At 33.7% G+C, this 13303-nt stretch overlaps 1 protein-coding gene across 3 annotated transcripts; it reads right to left on the bottom strand.

The window, feature by feature from the left end:
- LOC109725509 (long chain acyl-CoA synthetase 9, chloroplastic-like) lies at positions 1771-11907 on the bottom strand. Of its 3 annotated transcripts, none has more exons than XM_020254718.1 (13): positions 11814-11907; positions 9832-10350; positions 9502-9582; positions 8996-9268; positions 8442-8573; positions 7960-8133; positions 7148-7282; positions 6961-7055; positions 4997-5114; positions 4000-4131; positions 3643-3777; positions 3251-3457; positions 1771-1969 (listed from the first exon to the last, which is right to left on the bottom strand). In XM_020254718.1, exons 2-13 carry the CDS (start codon positions 10276-10278, stop codon positions 1805-1807), a joined length of 2094 nt encoding a protein of 697 aa, XP_020110307.1. In that variant the 5' UTR covers positions 10279-10350; positions 11814-11907; the 3' UTR covers positions 1771-1804. The 3 variants fall into 3 exon arrangements, with proteins under 3 accessions (XP_020110307.1, XP_020110308.1, XP_020110309.1); XM_020254719.1 differs by lacking the exon at positions 11814-11907 and adding an exon at positions 11613-11750; XM_020254720.1 differs by lacking the exon at positions 11814-11907 and adding an exon at positions 11653-11676.

Here is a 13303-nt window from a genome sequence, read left to right as displayed (position 1 = left end):
CACAAGGTACTAAATTGATATACTTTAAATCACATGGTACTAAAGTGAGAAAGTGCGAAACCATAAGGGAGATATTTGAAGTTAGCACCTAAAAAAAATTAGATATTACAAGTAGAGGATAAAAACAACTTGGATTGGATGATGCCGAATTAAACAGTGCTGATAAAATTTTGCCATTGATGAGCGACGCGATTGTTACCGTGCATAAAAGTTTCTGCACATGATAGTATAAAAAATCTCTCTCAGAGAACACAAACATAACAAAATGCTTCTTCATCTAAGAAATAGAAGTGAAATGTCGACAAAAAAAAATTGATTTTTTTTTTTTTTTTGTTTAACTATGTTTTTTAAGCGGGAATAAACTTTTCAATCTTAAAAATAGAAGAATCATCTCCAAGTTTTTACTTCTTACGGCATCAAGAGATTGTTATGAAAAACTTTTAAATTTTGGAGAAAAAAAAGTTATTAGCGCTTTTCCAAAAAGCTCATTCCAACCATTTCTCAGATGATTTTAGCAATTCTCTGGTTAACATTAAACTCCAAACTAGTGAGCAATATATAATACAACATGAATAAAACATGAAAAAAAAAAAAAAACTTCAAATACCGTTTTTGTGATTTCACACTTTCTCACTTTAGTGCCCTGTAGTTTAAAATATATTAATTTAGTGCCCTGTAATTTTTTTTGTATCTTTTTATTATCGATTCTATTAATTTTTTAGAAAAACTTCAAAAAACCCCCCGTGGTTTCGTAGTTTCTCACTTTGCCTCTTGTGGTTTAAAATGTATCAAATTGCCCTCCCGTGGTTTCGTTTTTATCTTTTCGGTAACTTTTTCGTTAATATTTCATTAAATTATATACAAAAAACTTCAGATACCCATCTAGATTTATCAAATATTCACTTTAGTACCCTTTAATTTTAACTTTATCACTGATTTAAGAAAAAAAATATATATAATTGATAAGAAAAAGAGAAAAAAGAAACCAGGGGGGGAATTGATACATTTTAAGCCACAAGGGGGCAAAGTGAGAAACTACGAAACCACATAGAGGTTTTTTGAAGTTTTTCCTAATTTTTTTTGTTAAATTAGTGACAAACTTAAAATTAAAGGGTACTAAAGTAAATATTCGATAAACCTAGGTGGGGTATCTATGCAGTTTTTTGTATATAATTTAACGAAATATTAACGAAAAAGCTGACGAAAAAATAAAAATGAAGCCACGGGACACTAACTTGATACATTTTAAACTACATGGTACTAAAGTGAGAAAGTGCGAAACCACATGAGTGGTATTTGAAGTTTACCCAAATAGGAAAAAGCCAATAAACAGACCAAATACATCTAGCTACAATCCTCTATAAACCCTAGAGTTCTCCTCAACTCTAGAAAACCAAAAAAAAAAAAAACTAAATTCTAGAAGACCTCTCAGTAAATAAATATCTCCTTTTTCACTTTCCTTCCCTGACTTTTAAAAACCTACATTTTACTCCCTTATAATTTCAGAAACATTTTCAGAGGGATATGGCGTTAATGGAGAGGACAAAATGATCAAATTGCCCTTCCTTCTTTTTATAAGTAAAAAAAATAATTTTTTAATATATTTCTATCATTTTGAAGGGTATTTGCGGTATAAATTATAAGAAATGGACGAAATAGTAGTAAAACTCTAACAGAGGAAAGCTAATGCAACAACTTGAAATATAGTAGATTTTTTGAAAGTTATGGAGGGAAAGTGAAAAAACAGGTATTTACGAGGAGTTTTTCTGTAATTTAGCCCCCCCCAAAAAAAAAAACCTTGAAATCAGGTATACAAGCTTGCGAGATCGTCGGCGAACACTTTTCTGATGACTTCTCTCTTGAGCTTGAGCGCGGCGGTTACGAGGTCGGATTCCGGCGTCCATGGCTCATGAAGCAGTTTGATCTTCGACGGAATCTCGAATTTATCCAAATTCGCCTGCTTCGCGACCTGAATTTACATAAACACCATATTGTTACTGGCATAATTTCATTTTGATTGTACATATCTCCCGAAAATTTATAAACTATATATATATATATATATATATATATATATATATATAGAGTAGGACTCGTGTGCTACTCTGTGCTCCTAAGCCATTTTCGATAATAAAACTTCCAAATCGACGATCGACTTTGTTAAACTTGATCTAGCGTATTTGAAATATTTAGAAAACAAATTTCGTAGCTTTTCGATATCATTTATCTAATAATCGGAAGGACTCAAAATAGACAGTAGAAAATAAAAATCTTACAAAAAATTATAATGTAGCACTAAAATTTTCGATCAGAGATACTAATCTTGTTGTAGATAGTATACAAAATTTTCTATCAAAATTCCATCTAATTTGAATACTTTTATATCGTTAAACTTGCGAACGGCACACATCAACCATTAAAAATTATTGATTTTGAACCCTTTCGATCGTTAGGTAAATGATATCGAAAAATAGCAAAAATTATTTTTTAGATACTTCAAATATGGTAGATCAAGTCTAACAGAATCGGTCATCGATTCGGAATAATCATCAAAAACAATTTAGGAGCACGGAGGGCTCCATTCTCCTAATGACACACAAGTCCTACTCATATATATATATATATATAGTTGAGCTCCCGTTCTTTTAAAAGCACAGGAGCATTTGTGCTTGTGACTTTTGAGCTATCGGATCGCCTCAAGATCCGTGTACCATTATTAACGATATGTTCAGTTAACTCTCCTTTGCTAGTGCTACATGGATCTTGAGGCGATCAATAGCTAAAAAATCACAAGCACATTAAGCTCATGTGCTTTTAAAAGCACAGGAGCTCATCTCTCTCTCTCTCTCTCTCTCTCTCTCTCTCTCTATATATATATATATATATATATATATAATTGAGCTCCTATGCTTTTAANCTCACAATCCTTCCTAATGAAATAATACGTCTTTAGAGATCTTATTCACACAAAAAGCAACTACACCATTAGTTCAATGAGTACTTAGACTTAAGATAAGATAAGGGTATTTTCTGTAAGAAACTACACTTTCAAGGGGTCACAACAAAATTCAAATTTAAAATGTGGTGTATGTGTAAATAGATAATTTTGCAAGGGCATACATGTCAAAAGACCCTTATATTCCATGCTTATGTGATCAAAATTGTAAGTAGGTAATTTTGCAGGGATATAGATGTAAAAGCCACTTCCATTTATGTTCATCTAAACAAAAATTAAGTAGGATATACAAACCTTCACTAATGATCTGAGCACTTCGTCGACAGCTTCTTGTTTTTGACATAAATCGGAGAAATCGCCATATTTGATTCCTTGCTTCGAAGCCCAGTTTTCTAATTCACTTCGAGCAGCTACGACGAGCGCGACGCAGTAGCTGTGGAACGGATCTGCGTACACCATGACGTTGTCGACGTACGGGCTCCCAATTAAAACCGCCTCCACCTGCGATTACGATTTTAATTTGCAAAACAAATTATAAAAGAAGCACACTCGTAAGCACTAAGTACAAGATATATGAATTCCTTCCATCATGAAATGCATGATTCGCCAACTTATGATAAGGGCTTATACATGAAATGGAACATTTATTTGTAAAATTTTTGAAATGATGCAATTAAAATACACACCTTTCCGAGAGAGACGTATTCACCGTGTTGGAGTTTTACGATATCCTTTTTACGATCGATGATCTCGAGGCAACCGTCCGGGTGAAAACGCCCAATATCGCCGGTGTAAAACCACCGCATACCTCTTTCATCGACCTTTTTTATAAGACATAATGCTTTGTGATTAGTCTTAAAAAAAAGAAAAAAATTATTTGCGAAGTACCTCCATATATTTGGAAAATTGCATAAAAATTTCAGTATAGTTATGATTTGTGTGTGTAACTCTTTATTTGCACAATTTTACATGCTTGTAGGAGGCATGTATGTACAAAAAAATAGACCCAAAATTACGCGACTCGCATATATCTAGTAGGTTACCTTGTAGGATTCTTTAGTTTTTGCCTCCCTTTTGAAGTAGCCCACAGTAACATTCGGTCCCCCGATGACTATTTCCCCTCGAGGCATCGGCGAATCAGTTATTAAATATCCACCCTCTGGCCAGTCAATTAACTGATACGCAAAAATCACCTCAAACATGTTAATAACCATAGATGTCGTATGATGATTGAGATGGTAAATGAGGAAAAGGAAAAGGGAAAGGTTATTATGTATAAAAATAAGAGAAAACTTCAAAAAACCCCCCGTGGTTTCGTACTTTTTCATTTTAGTATCCTGTGGTTTAAAGTGTATCAAGTTAGTACCCTGTGGTTTCGCATTTTCTCACTTAATACCCTGTGGTTTAAAGTGTATCAAGTTAGTACTCTGTGGTTTTATTTTTGTATCAAGTTAATACCCTGTGGTTTTATTTTTGTATCAAGTTAGTATCCTATAGTTTTATTTTTCTCTTAATGAAATATTAAACCACAGGGTACTAAAGTGAGAAAGTGCAAAACCACAGGGTACTAACTTGATACACTTTAAACCACAGGGTACTAAAGTGAAAAAAAGTGAAACCACAATGGGGGTATTTGAAGTTTTCCCTAAAAATAAATCTAGGAGCCCACGGGCATGATTATACGTTTCGATCGAGACCATTAAACAGGATCTGCGATATTTCAACTTTCTAAATTCCAAATTTTATAGTTTTTCGATATTATTTGCCCAATTTTCAAGTCGTTCAAAAATTTACAATTTTTAATGGCTAGTATAAGATGATTTCGACACCGTTCGATTACTAGAGAAATCATATCGTAAGATTGTGAAATTCGGTTTCTATAAAGTTTGAATAGCCTAAATCATGTTTAATGGAGCCGATCATTAATTGAGATGTCCTATCTCCATAATTGACGTGGAAGTGAATGACTCCGTTTACTTCCGTTTTGATCGTAATATATCGTCGATGTCAAAGAAACTAGCGAAATATTTTCTTTCGTACCTTGATGTATGAACAAGGAAGTGGAGCGCCAACACGGCCAACTGATGTGTCGTCGAATTCCGAAAATGTCCCTCCAGCGCAAGTTTCCGTTAGACCATATCCTTGCCCTATTGGAGCCCTGGACATACAAGTAGGTTAAAATTAAAAGCTTTGTATTGATCCAAGGGTTTCACACACACATATGCAAGGGGATTCTAGTATTTATCCCTGAAAAAACCACAATCAAATTATAATGGCCGTGAAATTGAAGTTTTTTCTGTGACCCTCAAAATTATATATTATAAAATAGGGTAAATTTCAATTTGCGCCCCTGTGGTTTAGCGCATCTTCATTTTGCCACCCTATGGTTAAAAATGTTGCATGTATCTTGTGGTTTAGCGCATTATCACTCTGCCATACTATGGTTTAAAAAGTCACACTAAATAATTCTGTCTGTTTCACTATATGGACTTATCGTTAAACAGGGTATTACCCAGTGGCGGATGCATATGTTTCTCAATGGGGGATGGTTGCAAAAAACCCATTTAGTGGGTCCCACTTGCATTTTTTGGCCTTTTAGTTGCCCCTTTTTGCATAAGTTGATCCCACTATGGGGTCCAAGTTGACCCCAAGTGGGGTCCAACAAAATTTTTGTTTTAGATAAAAGAGCTATAGCGGGTCGGATAACCCACTAACACCTTTTTCTTTTTTTTTTTCCTTTGCAGTAGCAAAAAGTTAAAAAAGATTGTAATATAAAAAACCCTAGTCTTCTTTATCCTACATAATCTTCCTCCTTTTTATCTCTTCTAATCATATTGAATCAATTGATGAACGATTATTGCGTATTTGACAGTGTTTCTAATGAGGCTATCATGCACCATTTTCAGAATATGAAAACACGTAAAGAACAATTCTAAAACAAAATAATATTTTTTTATACAATATTAATGACTAAGAGTCTGGCTACTATACTCTTGTGAGTACGATCGCCCTCGTACTCATAAGTTGTTTTCGATGATAGAGCTTCCGAATCGACGATCCACACTGTTAAATGTTATCTAGAGCATTTAAAATGTCTAGAAATCAAATTTTATAATTTTTCGACATCATTACCTTACGATCAAAAGGTCACAAAAGTGACAAATTTTAACGGCCGGTATGGGATATTTGATAGTTTAACGGTGTAAAAGAATCGAAATCAGTTGAACTTTTGATAGAAAATTCCATTCACTACATAGATAAAGATCAATAATTCCGATCTTAAATTGGAGGATCCGATCATCCATTTTTAAGGCGTCTTTCGATTTTGCCGTTCATTTTATACCCGCTTGATGAACTTTATTATGACTTCGAAAAATTACGAAATTTATTTTCTAAAAGTTTCAAATACTCTAGATCATATTTAACAGAGTGAATCGCCGATTCGGAAGCTCCATCATCGAAAACAACTTATGAGTACGAAGTGCTCTATACTCATAAGAGCATAGTAGCCCTAGCCTAATGACTAATTTACTTTTTTTAAAAAAAATTGTATATTTTTTCTCCCTTATGTATTGACCTCATGAGAGAAGATTTCTAGATCCGCCACTGGTATTACCCCGTGGTTTTTAATAAATTCCAATTTGCTACCCTATTCGACAGCATGAATATTCGGTGAAACAAAAATACATGCTGTCAGTAATCCAACACACGAGGGAGTTGGTGTTGTATTAGGTGAGCGCTTTAAAACGGAGCAATTTTGTAGGTAATATGCTTATGCAGATGAACTAATTATTAATTAAGAACATTTCAACTTCATGATATGTAATACTAAATTTTCCTAATGAAATAGTAACTTATATTCCTGGAGATCAATTTCGGTAATGATTCTGTGATGCGTAGGACATTGTGTTGTTTTTCTTTTAAACTTTGAACTGTTTCGCCAAATAAAATAAAATAAAATAAAATAGAATAAAATTTTTTTTCAAAAGGAATCATTTACTAACCCAAGGCATATGTTGATGAATCTTTGTGTATCTCCAGAGAGAGGAGCTCCTCCAGAGAGTACAAAACGAATGCGACCCCCCAATATCGCACGAACCTTTAGTCGCAAAATAAACTAAAATAAGATAAAATAAATATTGCACTACAATAAAGATAAAAAAGAAAAAATAAAAAATAAATAGCACAAACCTTTTTGAAGACGAGAACATCCCACAATAGCTTCTCTGGCCCGCATGCACCAAACCAGCTTCCATTAATAGCCGCTAAACGACGACTATAAGCGATATCGAATAGTTTCTTTGCAATGCCACCCTTTTCATCTACCTAAAATAGTGTGAAGAAAATTAATAGCAGTCAATATATAGGAGTAAAAAAAGAATTTAAAAGGTAAAATGTATGGCAGTCCTCGTATTTTCCATGCTATTGTAGTGTAATCTTCGAAGTTTTCACTTAAAGTAAGTCAGTAATTTAGGCCTCATTTGACATCATTGCCGTTTTTTATTTTTATTCTTGTCTACTGGCTTTTCGTTGCCGAACAAACAGCTTAGATGTCAGGATTGCAAGCAATCCGTTGTCCCTTCTTACACTATTTTTCAGACAGCAATTGCCCAACGATGACTCAAAAGTTTCAGTTTTGCAACCCTGTTCACCATGCAACATATGTTAGCACGTGCTCCGCACATGACCCTTTTTATGCATTGTAGATTTACCATGTTAACTTCATTCTCTATAGACTGAAAAAGAAAGTTATTTTACATTGAAATAGGTTAAAATGGTCATTTCATAAGAAGAAAGGTGACATGCAGCGCATTTTGACATAACAGAATCACAGATTTTGGACCGCAAGATGGGGTTAGAGAGATATAATTGTGAAAAGAAGCAAACATCAAGGACTAGACTACTTTCAGTGAAAAGTTCTGAAATTGCACAGAAACAATCCGTACACTTCACTGAAGAAAAACGCTACTATATCCAAATGACAAAAGAGAAAAAATCACCACCTTTTTCCGCACACCGTCACGAACACGGTCGAGTATGGCAGGCACAGCAGTCATAAGGGTGGGTCTCAACACTGAGGCATCGCCTTTTGTTCCCTTTTTTATCTTATTTGATGTATCACTAAGAGTCAGAGGTGAACCATACCCTATAGCGCCTCCGATTGCAGCCATTACAGCCTGCACAGAAGACCGTTAGCCACACATATATTTGGTTAGCAATACTAGGAAAAGTGCTTTTACATAACACTGCAAGAAAAAGCAGTAACAACTTATTCATAATATCCATCCCAAGATTCCCCACAGCCTGCAGCAGAAGCAGAAACTTCAAAGTAGGAGCTTTTACTTCTGGGAAGAGGCTCAATTTAGCATCCCACCACAGCAAAAGCTACAGACCTTTCGTCTGCCGAATACTCAGCTGCTGCTTTCTAGAGTAGAGAAGTTGTTCTAAGAGCCAAGCCATAAAGGCACTAATGATTCTAACTTACCTCGGCTGCTAGCTCGAGTATATGAGCTAATGGCAGGTATGCCATGTATACATCATTATTTCCGATGTCGGGGACGATGGTCATAACAGCTGAAATTGTAGCTAGCACATTGTGATGTGTCATCATTACTCCCTACATCACAAGAAGCCAAAAACAAGCAAGTTAGGCTTGTATAAACAAGCGCCATTCGCCTACATTTAACCCCCTCCATATTTGGAGTACTAGCTCTTAGTCCCTTCCTATCAGATTCGCCAATAAGAATTTAAAGAAAATTCTTAGAATATGATCATTTTCGATCATGAAAAGTAGTGTAATGGGTATTCATATCATATTCTAAGATTACGCATTTCTACGCCCCAATTCCCAAATGAAGAATCTGACACGAATGGACTTAAGTTACAAGCTCTAAACACTGAGGAGGTTAAATGTACGTTTTTAGTTACTCAGAGGGAAAATGTAGAAATGTCACCAATTTTCAGGGATGTTTTGCGAAATTTAGACAAAATATCGTCAAATGCAGAAACTAACTTAAATTAAAACGAATTAAAACGAACCTTCGGCACGCCAGTGCTGCCACTAGTGTACATGATCACAGCAATGTCAGCTGAGGCAGGCAAATCAGCATCAGCAGGATTTTCCTTTCCTAATTCCACAACTTCCTCAAATTGTACGATTTTCCAGTTAGTGTTCTTCTCGGCCGAGGAGACGTCAGACGAGACTCCCTCCTCGTTCATATATATTACACTTTTTACCGTGTCGAGTTGTCCACTTATAGCAATCAGCTTCTTCAATTCTTTAGGTCCGCAAATTACAGTTGTAACCTCAGTCTGAATAGCCAATAAGGAGAGTCAACAGAAGGAAGGATTCGCATTTAAATGATGCATTTCAGAAGAAATAAAACCACGAAGAGCTGAAAAACGAATAACAGAAGATGAAATGATCACTTTCAAATGTAAAGTAATAAACAAGAAGGGAAAGTTTTAAAAGATACATTAATGTAAACTGTAGGATCGACACTATGATATAATACAATAATACTAAACATGGTAGGAGCGCAAACCTCGTTTAATGACTGGCAAAGAGCTCCCTCCCCCAAAGAAGCATATACAGTGACAACCGTGATACTTCGCCTAAAACAACCCTATTGTACGAAAAACGACATACAAGTATTAGCAACTAAAAAAGAAAAAGTAGTAAAAATGTGATCATAAGTCACATCGGCAGTAAACAAATTTCAGAATCTCCATAGAAATGATACTACAAAATCTTAGTTCATGTTTTCTGAGGAAAAGTATTCTTTCATTTGTAAATAAACAAAAACCGAATAATTTACAAGGAAACCTTTTTCTAAACAGCTAAAGTTTTATTAGCATCCACTGCCCACTGTTACCTGTAAAGCAATCTGCCACTCAGCTCGAGTTTCGGCAAAAATAGCGACGCGTTCATCCTTTCCGTGCCCAATTTGCACCAACCCAGACGCAAAATGACACACTACATTAAACGCCTCGCCGTAACTTAACCACTCATAATCACCCAGATGGAGCTTCTCAAATGATTTCCCTTCCGAATTCACTTCAATCTCCCTCGAAATCAATTTTCTCGATCCGAACAGAGGCGTGTGGGCATATCTTGTACAGCACATCTCAAATAACTCAGCAAGTGTGGATACTCCGTCCCAATGCGACTCCACGGGAGTGGCGAAACGGTAATTACGAATAGCATATCCAGGTTCTCCGCCAACATCGATCGGTACTCCCCTCTTCTTATTATCCTTCCTCTTTCGTAACATCAAGGATAATATAACAGGTACAAATATGCCAACTATGTAGGGATTCATGCTTTTCGCTCAAATTATTCAGTGCTCCTCAATTACAGAAGAAACTTTTACGAAACCACACAATGTCTAAACCTGCAAAATAGAATTGTTGATCGCGATACAAAATATTATTAAGATATGAAGCAAACAAGAAGTAAAAAAATCTGTATAGAGAGGGGGAAAAAACACCTAAAAATATGCAGAAAAAGACCATTAATTATACACATGAAGTCGTTTCCGATCTAAATTGCTTATTATTTCCATCATTGTAATTTGCAAAAATGTTACTACCTGGATTACTTAGAATTTGATAAGAAATATAAAGTTGAGCAGTAACAAAACATTATTATGACATGAAGCAAATAAGAAAGAAACAAAGATATTAAAGTGAGAAAAAGAAATTTCAAAAAATTATGTAGAAAATGTCACTAAAAATTATCTTCAAACTTAATTTGCACATAAATTTTCATATTTTGTGCAGAAACCAATTAATTATAGGCTATGAAATCTATTTGCTCTCTGAATTATTTATTATCTTTAATCATAGTAACAATTTACAAAACATATTAACATATGAAGCAAATAAGAAATGGAAAAAAATATATGTTAGACCAAAAAAAAGTAGGAATTTCTGGGAAATGTGTAAAAGTGGATACTAAAATTAATCTCCTTCTACCTAATTTTTATTATTTGAGCATTAACAAATTATTGTTTTAATTATTTTCAACATTTTAACAATCTTACTAACTAAATTGCTTTGAATTCACTAACAAATATATAACCAATTTATTTGCTTAGAATCAACAAAGCACATGATCAAAATAATTAATTTTTTTTTTAAAATAACCCATTAAAATAGTCAAATTAATCCTATATTTGCACACAGTGCTACATTTAATGCGAAATATACCATCAAAAAACCCTCTTTTTTTCCCACTCTAATTACTCCTCCACTTCACTCACTGAATCATCTAGGGTGTAGTGATTACACCTTAAAGTAATAAAATTCCCAAATTAAGATGTGAAGCAAATAAGAAATGAAAAAAAAATTGTAGACCAAAAAAAAAAAAGAAGAGAAATTACTGGAAATATGTAAAAGCAGATACTAAAACTGATCTCTTTTAACCTAATTTTTTACTATTTGAGCATAAACAAATTATTGTTCTAATTATTTTCAACATTTTAAGAATCTTACTAACTAATTTGCTTTGAATATTTGCTTAGAATCCACTAAGAACATGATAAAAATGATTAAATTTTTGCTAAAATAACCCATTAAAATAACAAAATTAATCCGATATTTGCACACAGTGCTACATTTAATGCGAAAAGTACCTTAAAATAAAAAAAAAAACCTTTTTTTCCCCACTCTAATTACTCCACCACTTCACTCACTGAATCATCCAGGGCGTAGCGATTACGACTTAAATTAATAAAATTCCCAAAATTCTCCAACAAATCAACAAGTAAAATAAAGATTATGAACCGCAAATTAAAAAAAAAAATACAAAAAAAAATTGGGGAAAAAGATGTAGGGAGATTGAAGTGGGCCCCACCTTATCGAGAAACCCTGGTAGGTACTAGGTGGTGCGGAGCTTGTGAGGGGTATAGTTTGAAATGAAGTGGAGAGAGAGAGAGAGAGAGAGAATTATGTAGAGTTTGTGAGGTTGAGAATCTAAAGGGTGTCAACCAAGGTTTTAAATATCCGTCGACACAGATCATATCCACCGTGTCGTATCATGCCAATAAAATATGACACAATACAGACCCCATATCGATAGCACAGTTCAAAATTCTCTATTCTTTAAATTAGTAAGTAGTTTTCTCAATAAAATTCAAAAACTATGATAAAAAAACATAATAAATAGTAAGAATATTTTGTCACTAAAGAAATAAATATTTCATGCTATTATGTGTCGGCACACAAAAATTTTTTTGACCGGCACGCATCGGCATGGCTGAGCATGCACTGTGTCGTACCGTGCCGGCAAGTTTTCGGTACGACTCCGAGCAACGGCACTTAAATCTGTGATGTCAACAAGCCGAATACGAGTAAGCTAGGGTCGGTTCGTGTTTATGTTCGACTCATTTTATAAATGAGCCAATTTCGAACTTGTTTATTAAAATATTGAGTCAAAAAGTTCAGCTCGTGAAATTAGAAAAGATATATATAAAAGTAAAATGATAAGATATTATCAGTTAGATTTTGATTTAATAGTTGAAATTTTACATATAAATAGATTTTTTTTATAATTGAATTAGGTTTTATATTTAGATTGGACTTAAAATTAAATAATAAAATATGTATTATATATATAATTATTTATTTATATATATAAATATAAAATATAAATTATATAAATATAAAATATATGTATTCGAGTCGTTATCGAGTCGAACACGAGTGAGCTGATCCTAGCTCATGTTCGACTCATTTAGTAAACGAGTTGAAAAATTCAGCTCGTGTTCGGCTCGTTTAAACGAGCGGTTCGATCTCGATCTCATTTCGAGCCGAACACGAGCTGGCTCGTGAACAGCGAGCTGAATTGCCACCCGATTTCACTATAGAGAGAGAGAGAGAGAGATTGCAATTTTTTTTTTGGTAGGGGGGGCGGGGGCGTAATTTTGCATTTATATTCCTGCAAAATTTTAAAATTGAGTACTTATCCCTATCTGTCCATAAAGAGAGGCTTTATTTGGTTCGGATATAAGTAAGAACTGCTTATTGCAGGGATAAGTACAAGTTCATGTATAAACAAGAATTAGACCAATTTTGTATTTGGATAAAAATTTGATTATTCTCATGAGAATAAGAAAAATAGCGTTTGGATAAATAAGTTTGAATAAGAAGAATAGTGGATAGTTATAAATAGAAAAATGATATTATCCCTCTCGTTATATTTGAATTTGAATTTTTAAATTTAAAATTTTAATTTTAAATTTAACATTTTAACTTTTAAATTTCAAAAATTGAAATTAAAATTTAAAATTAAACTCTCATATTGTAAATTTAAAAATTTTAATTTTAAATTTTAAATTTTAAAAT

The sequence above is a fragment of the Ananas comosus genome, linkage group 20, assembly GCF_001540865.1.
Source record: "Ananas comosus cultivar F153 linkage group 20, ASM154086v1, whole genome shotgun sequence".
NCBI classification, from domain to species: Eukaryota; Viridiplantae; Streptophyta; class Magnoliopsida; order Poales; family Bromeliaceae; genus Ananas; species Ananas comosus.
The sequence above is the reverse complement of the archived record's forward strand: the minus strand, read 5'-3'. Positions and strand labels throughout refer to the sequence as shown.

Bases quoted from the DNA above. Each gene is read 5' to 3' on its own strand.
- LOC109725509 (XM_020254718.1), bottom strand. From the start codon at position 10,278: ATGAATCCCTACATAGTTGGCATATTTGTACCTGTTATATTATCCTTG. The intron at 9,583-9,831 runs GTAACAGTGGGC...TTCGTACAATAG, and splicing joins AGTGGCAGATTGCTTTACAG to GGTTGTTTTAGGCGAAGTAT. The intron at 1,970-3,250 runs GTTTGTATATCC...ATGTAAATTCAG, and splicing joins TGCTCAGATCATTAGTGAAG to GTCGCGAAGCAGGCGAATTT.